Consider the following 13321-nt stretch of genomic DNA (forward strand, 5'->3'; position numbering starts at 1 on the left):
TTTTATTTATTTTTTTTTGAGACGGAGTTTTGCTCTTGTTACCCAGGCTGGAGTGCAATGGTGCGATCTCGGCTCACCGCAACCTCCGCCTCCTGGGTTCAGGCAATTCTCCTGCCTCAGCCTCCTGAGTAGCTGGGATTACAGGCACGCGCCACCATGCCCAGCTGATTTTTTGTATTTTTAGTAGAGACGGGGTTTCACCATGTTGACCAGGATGGTCTCGATCTCTTGACCTCGTGATCCACCCGCCTCGGCCTCCCAAAGTGCTGGGATTATAGGCGTGAGCCACCGTGCCCGGCCATCAGAATGTTTTTAAGTAAAGGAGTAACTTATCAGTGTACTCCAGTTCAATCACCCCCCATAATCACAAAGTTCTTCAAGTCTATCAAAATTCATTCTTTTTTTTTTTTTTGAGACAGAGTTTCACTCTTGTTACCCTGGCTGGAGTGCAATGGCGCGATCTCGGCTCACCGCAACCTCCGCCTCCTGGGTTCAGGCAATTCTCCTGTCTCAGCCTCCTGAGTAGCTGGGATTACAGGCACGGGCCACCATGCCCAGCTAATGTTTTATATTTTTAGTAGAGACGGGGTTTCACCATGTTGACCAGGATGGTCTCGATCTCTTAACCTCGTAATCCGCCCGCCTCGGCCTCCCAAAGTGCTGGGATTACAGGCTTGAGCCACCGCGCCCGGCCTCAAAATTCATTCTTACTCCTTGCCCTGTTTTAGTTCTCTGTAGTAGGAGAAAAAAACTGGTGAGAAGACTTACCATATTAAACTTTCATGCCCATTAAGGCATATATATCACCCAAAATGTCATCCCCACACAATCTTACTTATCTCCTACTTCATTACAGCCTCTCTGTACCTTTTGCTTCAGCAAGGTAAATACTCTTACAGAATTCTAATTCTTATCCCTATCCCATCTATAAATAAAATAGATTATCCCTTCCTAACTTATTTAAAAACTGCATTTAAAATCTCCTTGAAGGTGGACGTGATGGCTCACGCCTATAATCCCACCCCTTGGGAGGACTGCATCTCGGTATCCCAAGCGGTGGGATTACAGGTGTGAGCCACCATTGAGCTCAGGGATTCAAGATCAGCCTGGGCAACACAGTGAAACCCTCTGTCTACAAAAAAACAAAAAAGTTAGCTGCATGTGGTGGCACATCCTGCGGCCCCAGCTACTTAAGAGCTCAGGTGAGAGGACTGCCTGAGCCAGGGAGGGCAAGGCTGCAGTGAGCCATGATTGTACTGCACTCCAGCCTGGGGGACAAAGCAAGACCCTGCCTAAAAAAAAAAAAAAGACAAATAAAATCGTGATAACACTTTCCTTAAGTGGACACTGATTCCATCATCTTTTAAGCAATCCTAGTCCCACAACACTATTACTGAAGTCTATACTGCATAGTCTTACATATTTTTTTTTTGTATTTGTTAGTCTTTTTTTTTTGAGACAGAGTTTCGCTCTTGTTGCCCAGGCTAGAGTACAATGGCATAATCTTTGCTCATCGCAACCTCCGCCTCCCAGGTTCAAGCGATTCTCCTGCCTCAACCTCCCAAGTAGCTGGGATTAAGGACATGCACCACCACGCCTGGCTAATTTTTTGTGTTTTTAGTAGACAGGAGGCTTCTCCATGCTGTTCAGGTTGGTCTCAAACTCCTGACCTCAGGTGATCTGCCTGCCTCGGCCTCCCAAAGTGCTGGGATGATAGGCATGAGCCACCACGCCCAGCCCTAATCTGTCTTATGCCCCCACTTAGTTGTAACGTCTGTCTCATTACTGAATTTACCATTATGTACCACATAACATTTTGGTCAATGACGGACCACATATGTAACAGTGCTTTTGTAAAATTATAATACAATATTTTTACTCTATCGTTTCTATGTTTAGATAGATACACAAAGATTTACTATGGCTTTATAACTGCCTACAGTATTCAGTAGAGTAACATTCTATATAGGTTTGTAGCCTAGGAGCAAGAGGATATATCATATAACCTAGGTGTGTAGTAGGTTATATCATCAGATTTGTGTAAGTATACTCTATGTTTGCACAATGACAAAATGGCCTAGCAATGCATTTCAATGCATTTCTCAGAATATACTATCTTAATTAATGACATATGTCTGTATCTGCATAACAGCCCCCTCTGCACTGTTATCATACCATATTTGAGAGATGAGGAGAAAAAGTGCCCTAATTATATGAGTGAAATTACTTTTCCTCCAAGCTCCTAATAGTTTCTCTAACATCTTATCAAACCTAAAAAACATAGTTTGTAGCAACATCTTACTGCTGTTACTATATGAGGCACACAATAAATATTCAGTGGTTTAGGCTGGGCGCAGTGGCTCACGCCTGTAATCCCAGCACTTTGGGAGGCCAAGGTGGTGGTGGATCACCTGAGGTCAGGCGTTCAAGACCAGCCTGACCAATATGGTGAAACCCCCGTCTCTACTAAAAATACAAAAATTAGCAGGGCATGGTGGTTTGTCCCTGTAGTCCCAGCTACTCCGGAGGCCGAGAGAGGAGAATTGCTTGAACCCAGGAGGTGGAGGTTGTAGTGAGCCAAGATCACACCACTGCACTTCAGCCTGGGTGACAAAGCGAGACTATGTCTCAAAAAATAAAAATAAATAAATAAATAAATTCAGTGGTCTACATAAAAATTAGATGAGATACTATCAGTGTAATGCAGAGGCTAAAAACATGAGCTATGTAATCTTAATCTACAAGTGTTTTTCCTTTTTTTTTTTAAGACAGAATTTCACTCTTGTTGCCCAGGCTGGAGTGCAATGGCGCCATCTTGGCTCACCGCAACCTCCGCCCCCTGGGTTGAAGCTATTCTCCTGCCTCAGCCTCCCCAGTAGCTGGGATTACAAGCATGCCCCACCACACCTGGCTAATTTTGTATTTTTAGTAGAGACAGGGTTTCTCCATGTTGGTCAGGCTGGTCTTGAACTCCCGACCTCAGGTGATCTGCCCACCTTAGCCTCCCAAAGCGCTGGGATTACAGGCATGAGCCGCTGCGCGCAGCCTAAGTTTTTATATTTTAAAGACAAAAATGTTCACGATTTATTGTGTTCTACTTGGTGAGTTCACTACCTTTAAAAAAAAAAAATCATTCACTCAGACCTGTGAGAAAAAAAATATATATCAACCAACTACTCATACTAGTTGCTAAGGAGAGTTGCAAAGAAAGTAGAAAAAAAAACCCATCATTCCTACCCTTTCTAGAATGTGTTGGTCTAACAAAATATTCAGGAAGGAAATAAATGACAAGATACAGTACATGAAATAGTGAACACACAGAAAAATGCGTAAGCAGCTAGGCACAGTGGCTCACGCCTGTAATCCCGGCAAAATGGGAGGCTGTGACAGGCAGACTGCTTGAGTCCAGGAGTTTGAGACCAGCCTGAGCAAACTGGTGAAAGGCCATTTCCACTTAAAAAAAAAAAAAAAAAAAAAAAAAAAAAAAATTAGCTGGGCATAGTAGTTCACACTTGTAGTTCCAGCTGCTCAGGAGGCTGAAGTGGGAGAATCACCTGAACCTAGGAGACTGTGGCTTAAAGAGAGCCGAGACTGCACCAGTGCAATGCAGCCTGGTCAACCAGAGTGAGACCCTGTCTCAAAAAAGAAAAAAAAGTGTAAGCAATTCGTTTATAAATACATCATGCAGGCCAGGCGTGGTGGCTCACACCTGTAATCCCAGCACTTTGGGAGGCTGAGGTGGGTGGGTGGATCACCTGAGGTCAGGAGTTCAAGACCAGTCTGGCCAACATGGTGAAAATTCGTCTCTAGTAAAAATACAAAAATTAGCCAAGTGTGGTGGTGGGTGCCTGTAATCCCAGCTACTCAGGAGGCTGAGGCAGGAGAATTGCTTGAACCCAGGAGGCGTAGGCTGCAGCAAGTTGAGATTGTGCCACTGCACTCCAGCCTGGGTGACAGAGCGAGACTCTGTCTCAAAGAAAAAAAAAACACATATATATATATACACACACACACATACATATATATGTCTACATATATGTATAAATAAAATGCTGTACATTAATAACTTGGTAACTGTGTGTTTTGTGTGTATTCTCTATATATAGTATATATTCACACACACACACACACACACACACACACACACACACACACGTACAAAATCAGACTTTCCATGTCAGGTTCTAAATTACCTGCAAATTACCTGCATGTAGTTTTCAGGGGTTATTTTTTATTACTCTTAGGTCTACAGAGTGGTTATTATAATCATGAAAGAGTTCCACAATCTTGTTGTTTTTTTCTACTTCCCAAATTCTGCTGACACCAATAGTGTATTTTCCTGTACACTCACAAGCAAAAATAAAAAAAGTAATCAAATATAGTTTTTCACTTTGCATTTTTTACATAACATGTCAGGCTGCCTACTAGTAACAAAAGTTCTATTTCTTTCTTTGTTATCTTATGCTATGAATTTAAATTTCTTGCTTTACTGCACTGACTAGGACTACATATAAAAAGCTGGGTAGAAGTGGTGGTAGCAGACATTCTGTCCACTCCCAATTACACAAGGGAAGTTTTCAATAATTTATCATTAAGATGTTTTCTAGGGACAGCAGGGGGTGGGGAGTTGGGGAGATATAACATGGGGGCAAATGCCAGATATAGGTGATGGGGAGGAAGGCAGCAAACCACACTGCCATGTATGTACCTATGCAACAATCTTGCATGTTCTTCACATGTACCCCAAAACCTAAAACGCAATAAAATATATTTTTTAAAAAAAGATGTTTTCTATAGATTTTTTAGATAGGCACTTTCAATTAGATTAAGAAAGTTCCCTTGTATTTCTAGTTTGCTAAGAGTTTTAGTCAACTGCTCTTTTCTGTATCTATCAAAGTTGCCACATGTAATTTCTCACTTTTTCCCTATTAAGGAAGATTACATTAATTAATTTAAAAATGTTAAATCAGCTTTATATTTCTACATTAAATCGCAATTTATTACATTGTATTATACTTTTTGTATATCATCAGTGTTAATTTATTAATGTTCTTTTGAAGATATTTGCATCTATGCTTGGGAGAAATATCAGTTTGCAATTTTCTTTTCTGGTGATGTCTCTGTACAATTTTAATATTAAAATTCTGGGCCGGGCGCGGTGGCTCAAGCCTGTAATCCCACCACTTTGGGAGGCCAAGGCGAGTGGATCACGAGGTCAAGAGATCGAGACCATCCTGGTCAACATGGTGAAACCCCGTCTCTACTAAAAATACAAAAAAATTAGCTGGGCATGGTGGTGCGTGCCTGTAATCCCAGCTACTCAGGAGGCTGAGGCAGGAGAATTGCCTGAACCCGGGAGGCGGAGGTTGCGGTGCGCCGAGATCGCGCCATTGCACTCCAGCCTGGGTAACAAGAGCGAAACTCCGTCTCAAAAAAAAATAAAAAAAAATAAATAAAAATAAAATTCTGCTACCCTCAGGAGAAAAATTCAGTATTTCTTTAACAGGGCCACTGTTACCTCTTCTATATCTTTCCTCTTTCATTATTTTCTATTCATACACAGTAGCAATTCCTCAAACCACCACAGCAATTCTAAATCCACAACTCCATACCTGGGAGCTGGGTTGCTTAGGCTCATCCATTCTCCCAGGAGACTCACTTCTGGCTCTGTGTCTCTCTGTCAAGGGAACAACACTGCCGGAAGGGCTAAATCTGTTGGAAGAGGAACATAAAGGGGACTAATAGAAAAGCAGTGTCAAAGAACTTGAAAAATGGTCATGTCGACCCTCTTTATTCTATGGTTGAGGAAAGGAGAATAAACTAAGCAACAGATAACTGAGAAATAGTTTCGTGGAATTAATACATAATCTGATTTGAAATAATAGGTTAGCCCTAGTAAATTCAATAAACACAAAATGTCATAACAGTAACATAACAGACCATATGAGCTAGTGAAGCCAAAGCTAAATATAAACTTCCTTCCTTTCATAAATACTGGGAGACCATAAAAGAATAAATGAAAACTAGGCCTATAATTTTGTTTCTTCTATTTAATTATCAGGTTTTTGGCTGTTTCTTCCCCCAGGTCCCAGGATAACCTGTTATTTGTTTTAGACTGTTGATATAGATCCTGAAGATTAAAAAATCTTTGCATTGAAGTTGCTATTACTTCTTCTTTTTTTGGGGGGGGGGTATGACAGAATCTTGCTCTGTTGCCCAGGCTGGAGTGCAGTGGTGCAATCTGGGCTCAGAGCAGCCTCTGACTCCTGGGTTCAAGTGATTCTTGTGCCTCAGCCTCCTGAGTAGCTGGGACTACAGCTACTATGCCCTGCTAATTTTATTTGTATTTTTAGTAGAGATGGGGTTTTGCCATGTTGCCCAGGTTAGTCTCAAACTCCTGAGCTCAGGCAGTTACCCTCCTTGGCCTCCCAAAGCATTAGGATTATAGGCGTGAGCCACCATGCCTGGTCTCATGTTTTCCTTTTTTTTTTTTTGAGATTGAGTTGGCCAGGCGAGGTGGCTCAGTAATTCCAGCACTTTGGGTGGACAAGGCGGGCAGATCATGAGGTCAGGAGTTTGAGACCAGCCTGATCAACATGCTGAAACCCTGTCTCTACTAAAAATACAAAAATCAGCCGGGCGTGGTGGCGCACACCTGTAATGCCAGTTACCCGGGAGGCTGAGGCAGAATTGCTTGAACCCGGGAGGTGGAGGTTGTGGTGAGCCGAGATTGCGCCACTGCACTCCATACTGCACAACAGAGAGAGAGACTCTGTCTCTAAATAAATAAATAAAATAGATAGGGTCTTGCTCTGTTCCCCAGGCTGGAGTACAGTGGCATGATCTCGGCTCACTGCAACCTCTGCCTCCAGGGTTCAAGCAAGTCTCCTGCCTCAGCCACCCGAGTAGCTGAGATTACAGGTACGCGCCACCATGCTCGGCTAATTTTTGTATTTTTAGTAGAGACGGGGTTTCACCATGTTGGCCAGGCTAGTCTCAAACTCCTGGCCTCAGGTGACCCACCCATCTCAGCCTCCCAAAGTGCTGGGATCACAGTCGTGAGCGACTATGCTGATAGTGATATTACTTCTGAATTTTTTTTTAACTTTTTTATTTCCATAAGTTATGGGGTTAGTGTTTGGTTACATAAATAAGTTCTTTGGTGATTCGTGAGATTTTGGTGCACCCCTCACCTGAGAACTTCTGATACAGTTCTAACATAGGAGGACAAGAAGTTCTATGCTCAAGAATATTTTAATAAGGACACAGGAAGCCAATACTCAAATCAAGATCACCCGAAGCCAGGCGCTATGGCAGGAGAATCTCTTGAACCAGGAGGCAGAGGCTGCAGTGAGCTGAGATCATATCACTGCACTCCAGCCTGGGCAACCTTCGTCTCAAAAAACAATAAAATAAAAAGATCACCTGAAGTGGATGCAGTATACACTATCTGAATCTCTGTGACACATTTGTTGCTCAAGACCAAACCAAAGTAATAGTTCTTTAGTCTTCTTTGCTCATATGGTCAATTTAAATTTATTTTTAGGAGGGGAAAAGAACAAATATTACCAATCTAAATTAGTAATATTTCTTTCAACTGGGACGTTCTCGCAATTGACTAAGAATAAAACTCATGGTATTTCCACCAAAAAGAAATGTTCTAATAAATACAATGTACTAAAAGAGAAAAGTAAGGCATAGGGCATAGTAGCACTGGTGAAAAAAGGGAGATTCTCAGGCCTGTGGTAGCAGCAGTCATCCAAGAATGAAAACAGGGAAGATACCATCACATGACAAGGGAAAAAAGAAATAAAAAATATCCAAAAAGCTTTTCTTCAGAATTAATATTTTACTAATTTGAAAAGAACAATTACTGCTGGTACCATTCTTCCTCTAATTTGGTAGGTGGGGGCAAAGAAAAATAAGCAGTGCTACAAAGCAAAGTGAGACTTCCCGAGGCCACCTAGGGGTGTGAGAACACACCAAGGAAGGGCAGTACTGCCAGGTTCCCAGCTGATGATCAGCTCCCTGCCTGGAATACTAAGGAAGCCCCTGGCAATTACTGATCCTAGTGTGGCTGCAAATGCCATACTGATTCATGGAAGTGCCTAACTTTACCACAGTTCTCACAACATTGTGAATATTTCAAGACTTGGAGCTTCCTGTTTTAAAAAAATAAGAATGCAAGTCTTTTGACGCACCTCCAGTTTCCCCAATGTCAACCTATTTTAACCAAGAAAATCGGGTAAGGAAGATGCTCTCTGTACTACAGAGGACCTGCTTTAGTGATGTCTACACAGCAGCCATTACATGGGAAAACAAAACCAAACCAAACCTACCTGTCAACTTCACTGCTTGTTGGCCGAGCCACCTTGGCTCCTGAAGACCCTAAAGCGTAATTTTCCTGTCCTACAGAACCATGGCCTGTGGTATCAATCACCATGGCCGTGACCTCCTCTGCACTACTCCCATCTTCTCCAGAAGGCTGATTCTCAGGCCCAAGCCACTCCTCCAGATTTTCAGTTTTGATGTGTACTGCTCCAAGAACTCTAACTTCATCATCACTCCGACCCCCACGATCCGCTACTCCTGTCTCCACATACCACTGTCCTGCTCGGTTGATCCGAAGAATGGGCTCCCGGCTCTCTACATCAGAACTTGGTTCAATGATCTGAGGGCTGGTGGACTCCTCAGGAGGACTTAGCTCTCTGATATCCATCACAGCACTAACCTGACCTCGCCGGTTTCCCTTTGGGGTATTATGTCGTGGGCTAAGGGAGCGGCTGAGATTTGGGGTAACCCTGTGAGACTCTGGAGGTCTCTCTTGATGTTTTGTCCTTGTTTGACTTAATTCTGCTTCGACCTCAGCCACATTAATTTTGAAATGAATGCCCTCCAGGATCTGTGTACATTTGTCTATAATATGCTGCATTTGCAGAAAACTGGCAGCTGTTAGGTAGCTGATGATATCTGCCAGTTGCAGGCATATCCGCCCTGTGTAACAGAAAGAAAGGAGCTGTTCAAAAACAGTAGGGTTCTTGATGACTGAAATGGAGACAGTACTCATCTCATTCAAAGACATGTGATCCCGGAAATAGGGGGAGCTGGCAGCCAGTACCACTTTGTGAGCCCGAAAAGCTTGTCCTTGCACATTGACCACAATATCACAGAGACGGCCCTGCATGCGCAACTGGTTTAGATGGCTCAGGACAGAGTTGCTGAAGTCAGGAATCTCCAATTGTATGTTCCCACCTTTCTCCATGGTCGTGCCTGAGGGTGCATTCAACCCTGCTAAAAAAAGAAACCATATTCTAATTAATAATTATAATTTTACTCCCTGGATGTTTCCCATTTCAAAAGTATTTAAACATAGTATTTGGTAAAATTTCAAAATCTCCAGGTAAAAAGAAATACCTTCCTTATGTTTAGATGTGGAAACTGAATTACCAACAGGTTTATTGTAAGTTTCACAGGAGGATCCAGTTAAAACTAAAAAGTGGTCTTCAGACTCCTAAAAATTCATCTTATGACCATACTTTCCTTACTAATAAGGTATATAACATCAAAATAGAAAGTTCAACAGAAAGTAGGGGAAAGCACTTTTAAGTGTTAACTATAAGGTACTTGCAGACTGAACATAAAATCTCATAATAACTTTACAACTTTTCTCTGTAGGAGGAAAGCTTTCTGAATAAATGCAGTTCTATGTGGATGGCTTGATATCCCTCTTCTTAGTATTTTACTACATGCTGCAAGAATTACGTTTATTATTTTATATAGGGACTAATATTCCACATGAATGTAGGCTAGTATTTCTAAGCTTAAGAGTCAGAGCCCCCACAAAAAGACTTTGGTTATACGGCTGTGAGGCAAACTCTAGGTTAGGGTAAATTCCACAGCTGTGCCAGGATTCAACTTAGATGCACAGAATGTGGAAGTTCAGTTGTCAGAATTAGGAAACGTGGGTAAATTTGCCAAATTCGAAGTTGGCAATTTCAAGGTGGTGATGATACTTCGATCCTGAAATTTAGTTCTCCAGATCCAATGGAAAAAACCAGCATTTATCAAGTATGGCCAACATTTTTCCATTACAATATTTTAAAAAAATAGCTGAAACATTAAACCTGAAGCTACATACAAAATAGTTGAAAGTACAATTTCAGCTACTGAAAGTACAAGTTTGTATAAATCCCAACAGGAAGACACTTACTTGAGCCCAATGTACATCCACTATCTATACATTTATATTACAGTTACACCACATCTGAAACTTCAGGATCTTATTCTGTCAAGCTCACAGTCCTGCCCTGAATTAACAACAAACTTATTACAAAGGGAAGTGTATACACTGTTTTCAAGAATCAACTTTAGCCAATCTGACCTTTTTCCAAAGCGTTATTGTTTGTTTTGAAACTTTTAATCCAATAAGAGCCTCTGTCGACGCCATCATGAATTCAGATGTGTTTATTTTGGAGCCTAGACCAGCGCCTTTTTTGTTTGCTCTTTCCGGCAATTCCCCAGTGAGGAAGCCCCTGGAGTAAAGTCTTTCGCTACCGTCGGCACTGGAGGGGTGAGAGCTGTAAGAGGGAGAATCGGGAACGGCATGGGGTTGGCCACTCCAGCACTTGAGCAGCTTTCCTCTGCGTTAGGAGGCATGGGGAGAGGGTAATTGGATGAAGGGCAAAATGTCACTGAGGAACTTTGGAGAAGAGGGGGACAAGGCGTCGGGCGGGGGAGCCAGCGCTCAGGTGAAAACCAGGAAGGGGGCGGCGCCCGGGGACCCGCTCCAGGTGGCGGCGGGCGGGGAGCCGCCGGGAGGTGGGTGTGCGTATCTGGGTGTGTCCAGCTGCGGTGGGGGAGGGGGCAGCCCATCCCGGGGTCCTGAGGGAGGGGCCCCGCGAGGGGGCGGGTCCGGCAGCTCAGCCCGGCCGGGGGCCAAGGAGGTGGAAGGTCGCCCGGTGCCTGGAGGCGGGGTGAAGGAAAGTAGTGAGCGCCCCAGGAGTGCGCTGCGGCGGAGAGCGGACGACGTGACCCCGGTGCAGGGCAGTGGGACTAGGGTGTGGGGCCCGAGTCCAGTCAAGGAGCAGCACCTACCTCCGGGGGTGGAAATGGGCCGGAATGGGCCGGAACACCGTCCCGGAAGTGAAACCCCCCACCCCCTCCCACGAAGCGGGCGACGTGCCGGAAGGAAATCACTCAGCCTTACACCGCCCCCATTCCCCCACCCGCAGAGCTTCCCTTGCCTCGCGCCCCCTCCCCTCTCTGCTCTTCTTCCTAAATCGGGAGGAGGGCGGGAGCCCGGTGTCTTGGTCATGTCTCCGCCCACAATGGCGAGGAAGGGCGGGGAAAAGGGGCGGGCTTATGGGGCAGGAAGAAGGTGGTGCTGGAGGAGGGGAAGATTGAGGGCGGCTAGGGGGAGGAGCCGAAGCAGTCGCTGCCGGGAGCGTGCGTCATGACGTCACCAAAGAAAACTCTTATATACGGGAGCCCAGGCACCATTACGTCCTTTCGAGGTAGGAGGCCGCTTTGATTTGGTAGGTAATGTCTTTGTGAATGTCGAAGGCTTTCGGGCCCTCCAGCTCTTGTCAGTTAAGGTCACACTAAACTGACTTCTTAAGCCACTCGCGCGCCTTTGCAGGGCTCACAAGCCGAGGATGGTCGGGGATTGCACATTTGGTAGGCGCGACCTAAGCTGTGACTATATTGTTCCGGTAGAATTGCGGGAAGCCTCGGCTCTTGTGCCCTGCCTCTGATGAATCCTGTGTTGGTAGGGACATCTGAGAGTGATGATGAATGCCAACCGCTCTGATGGTGGCACATGCCGAGTCACCGGAGTAACCTATTGTTAGGGCCGTGGTCCGAACCTCCAGCCGCCCGCTCTCAGGAAAGGCTGGCGGTGGTGGTAGTCCACCTTTAAGTGGCGGCATTCCGCAGTGCCACCAATATTTACATTAGCGGTCCTTTTTTCTTTTTTTGAGACCGAGCCTTGCTCCTTCACCCAGGCTGGAATGCAGTGGCGCGATCTCGGTTCAATGCAACCTTCGCCTCCCGGGTGCAAGCAATTATGCTGCTTCAGCCTCATAAGTAACTGGGACTGCAGGCATGCGCCCCACACTCGGCTAATTTCTGTATTTTTGGTGGAGACGGGGTTTCACCATGGGGGCCAGACTGGTCTTGAACCCCTGACCTCAAGTGGTCCACCAGACTTGTTCTCCCAGAGTGCTGGGATTACAGGCGTGAGCCACTGCGCCTTGCCCGCAATTAGTGGTTCTTAACTGCGAGTGCAATTCTCCTTTGTAAGGTTAAATGTATCCTTTGGCTGTCGCTAGATAATGAATGGTATGTTACCACCATTGTTAGTTTAAAAACACGACATAAAGAACCGTGGAACAATGAAGTAAAAATTTGTACCCGGTCTCTTTTTAGGTATGGAGCTAGGTGCGGATGCAATGTGGCTCTCGATAGCACCTTATGGATAGGTAAGAATCGGGGAAAATATGGTGGGAAAAATGAAATCTAAAAGACGGTCTTAGCCCGTGATGCTTTAAGAGTAGTGGACAGAAGGGATTTCTGAAAATCTATTCTGAGGCTTTAATGTTAACAGCATTGATATTTAATGTGACTGTAATGAGGTTCATTTTCACTGTTTTGCATCTTTTTGTTTCCTAGTTGTGTCCCAAAGGATGAGAATAGCTGCTGAAGTAAGTTGAAAATTCCCTCTCAAAAATATTGAAGTCACTGGATGTGCCACAATGATGACAGTTTATTTGCTACTCTTGACTGCTAGAATGACGAGAGTCTTAACCACCAATCTTAACTGAGGCACCCAAAATGGTGATTTGGGGAACAGAGAGCACACCTAAGTTCACATCAAGCTGTTTCTTCCCAGGTCCTAAAGAGCAAGCCTAACTCAAGCTGTTGGCACACAGGTGAGAAACCTTTGTTATACTTGTCACACTTTAAGGGATTAGAAAATAGCCAGAGCAATGATGCTTATATACATTAGTGTTTCTCTCCTCCCCTTTTCTATTTTGTTTATTTATTTTTTATTCCTCACCTTTTCAAATGTGAGTTTCTGCTCTCATTTTTTTTTTTTTTTTGGTGACGGAGTTTCGCTCTTATTACCCAGGCTGGAGTGCAATGGCGCGATCTCGGCTCACCGCAACCTCCGTCTCCTGGGTTCAGGCAATTCTCCTGCCTCAGCCTCCTGAGTCACTGGGATTACAGGCACGCGCCACCATGCCCAGCTGATTTTTTTCTGTATTTTTAGTAGAGACGGGGTTTCACCATGTTGACCAGGATGGTCTCGATCTCTTGACCT

General features: G+C 44.4%; 1 protein-coding gene, 1 long non-coding RNA gene and 3 other non-coding genes across 12 annotated transcripts in view; 4 read left to right on the top strand and 1 right to left on the bottom strand.

The window, feature by feature from the left end:
- The window catches only part of ZBTB37 (zinc finger and BTB domain containing 37), an 18330-nt gene extending 7152 nt beyond the window's left edge, over window positions 1–11178 (bottom strand). Inside the window, exons 1-4 of one of the 4 annotated variants that reach the window (XM_032291346.1) lie at window positions 11095–11178; window positions 10382–10577; window positions 8340–9288; window positions 5613–5712 (exon numbers count right to left, since the gene is read on the bottom strand). In XM_032291346.1, coding sequence (XP_032147237.1) covers window positions 5613–5712; window positions 8340–9262 — 1023 coding nt within the window. In that variant the 5' untranslated portion in view covers window positions 9263–9288; window positions 10382–10577; window positions 11095–11178. Of the gene's footprint in view, window positions 1–5612; window positions 5713–8339; window positions 9292–10381; window positions 10578–11094 lie in introns of those variants that run through there. The other 3 variants (XM_032291349.1, XM_032291350.1, XM_032291347.1) reach the window with 3 other exon arrangements.
- On the top strand, window positions 10482–13085 carry LOC116560122. 5 transcript variants are annotated; one of them, XR_004272806.1, is made up of 4 exons: window positions 10482–10570; window positions 10650–10748; window positions 12427–12479; window positions 12670–13085. It is a non-coding gene; the product is annotated as an uncharacterized LOC116560122 (long non-coding RNA). The 5 variants fall into 5 exon arrangements; XR_004272808.1 differs by lacking the exon at window positions 10650–10748 and having other exon boundaries at window positions 10491–10570; XR_004272807.1 differs by lacking the exons at window positions 10482–10570; window positions 10650–10748 and adding an exon at window positions 11178–11534.
- LOC116560362 lies at window positions 11739–11818 on the top strand. Its single transcript, XR_004272940.1, has one exon. It is a non-coding gene; the product is annotated as a small nucleolar RNA SNORD74 (small nucleolar RNA).
- LOC116560369 lies at window positions 12532–12591 on the top strand. The gene has a single exon (XR_004272947.1). It is a non-coding gene; the product is annotated as a small nucleolar RNA SNORD75 (small nucleolar RNA).
- Window positions 12746–12825, top strand: LOC116560355. The gene has a single exon (XR_004272935.1). It is a non-coding gene; the product is annotated as a small nucleolar RNA SNORD24 (small nucleolar RNA).
- Window positions 13086–13321: the final 236 nt, after the last annotated feature.

Source organism: Sapajus apella, unplaced genomic scaffold (genome assembly GCF_009761245.1).
Source record: "Sapajus apella isolate SASKATOON/1434 unplaced genomic scaffold, GSC_monkey_1.0 scaffold25, whole genome shotgun sequence".
Classification (NCBI taxonomy): domain Eukaryota; kingdom Metazoa; phylum Chordata; class Mammalia; order Primates; family Cebidae; genus Sapajus; species Sapajus apella.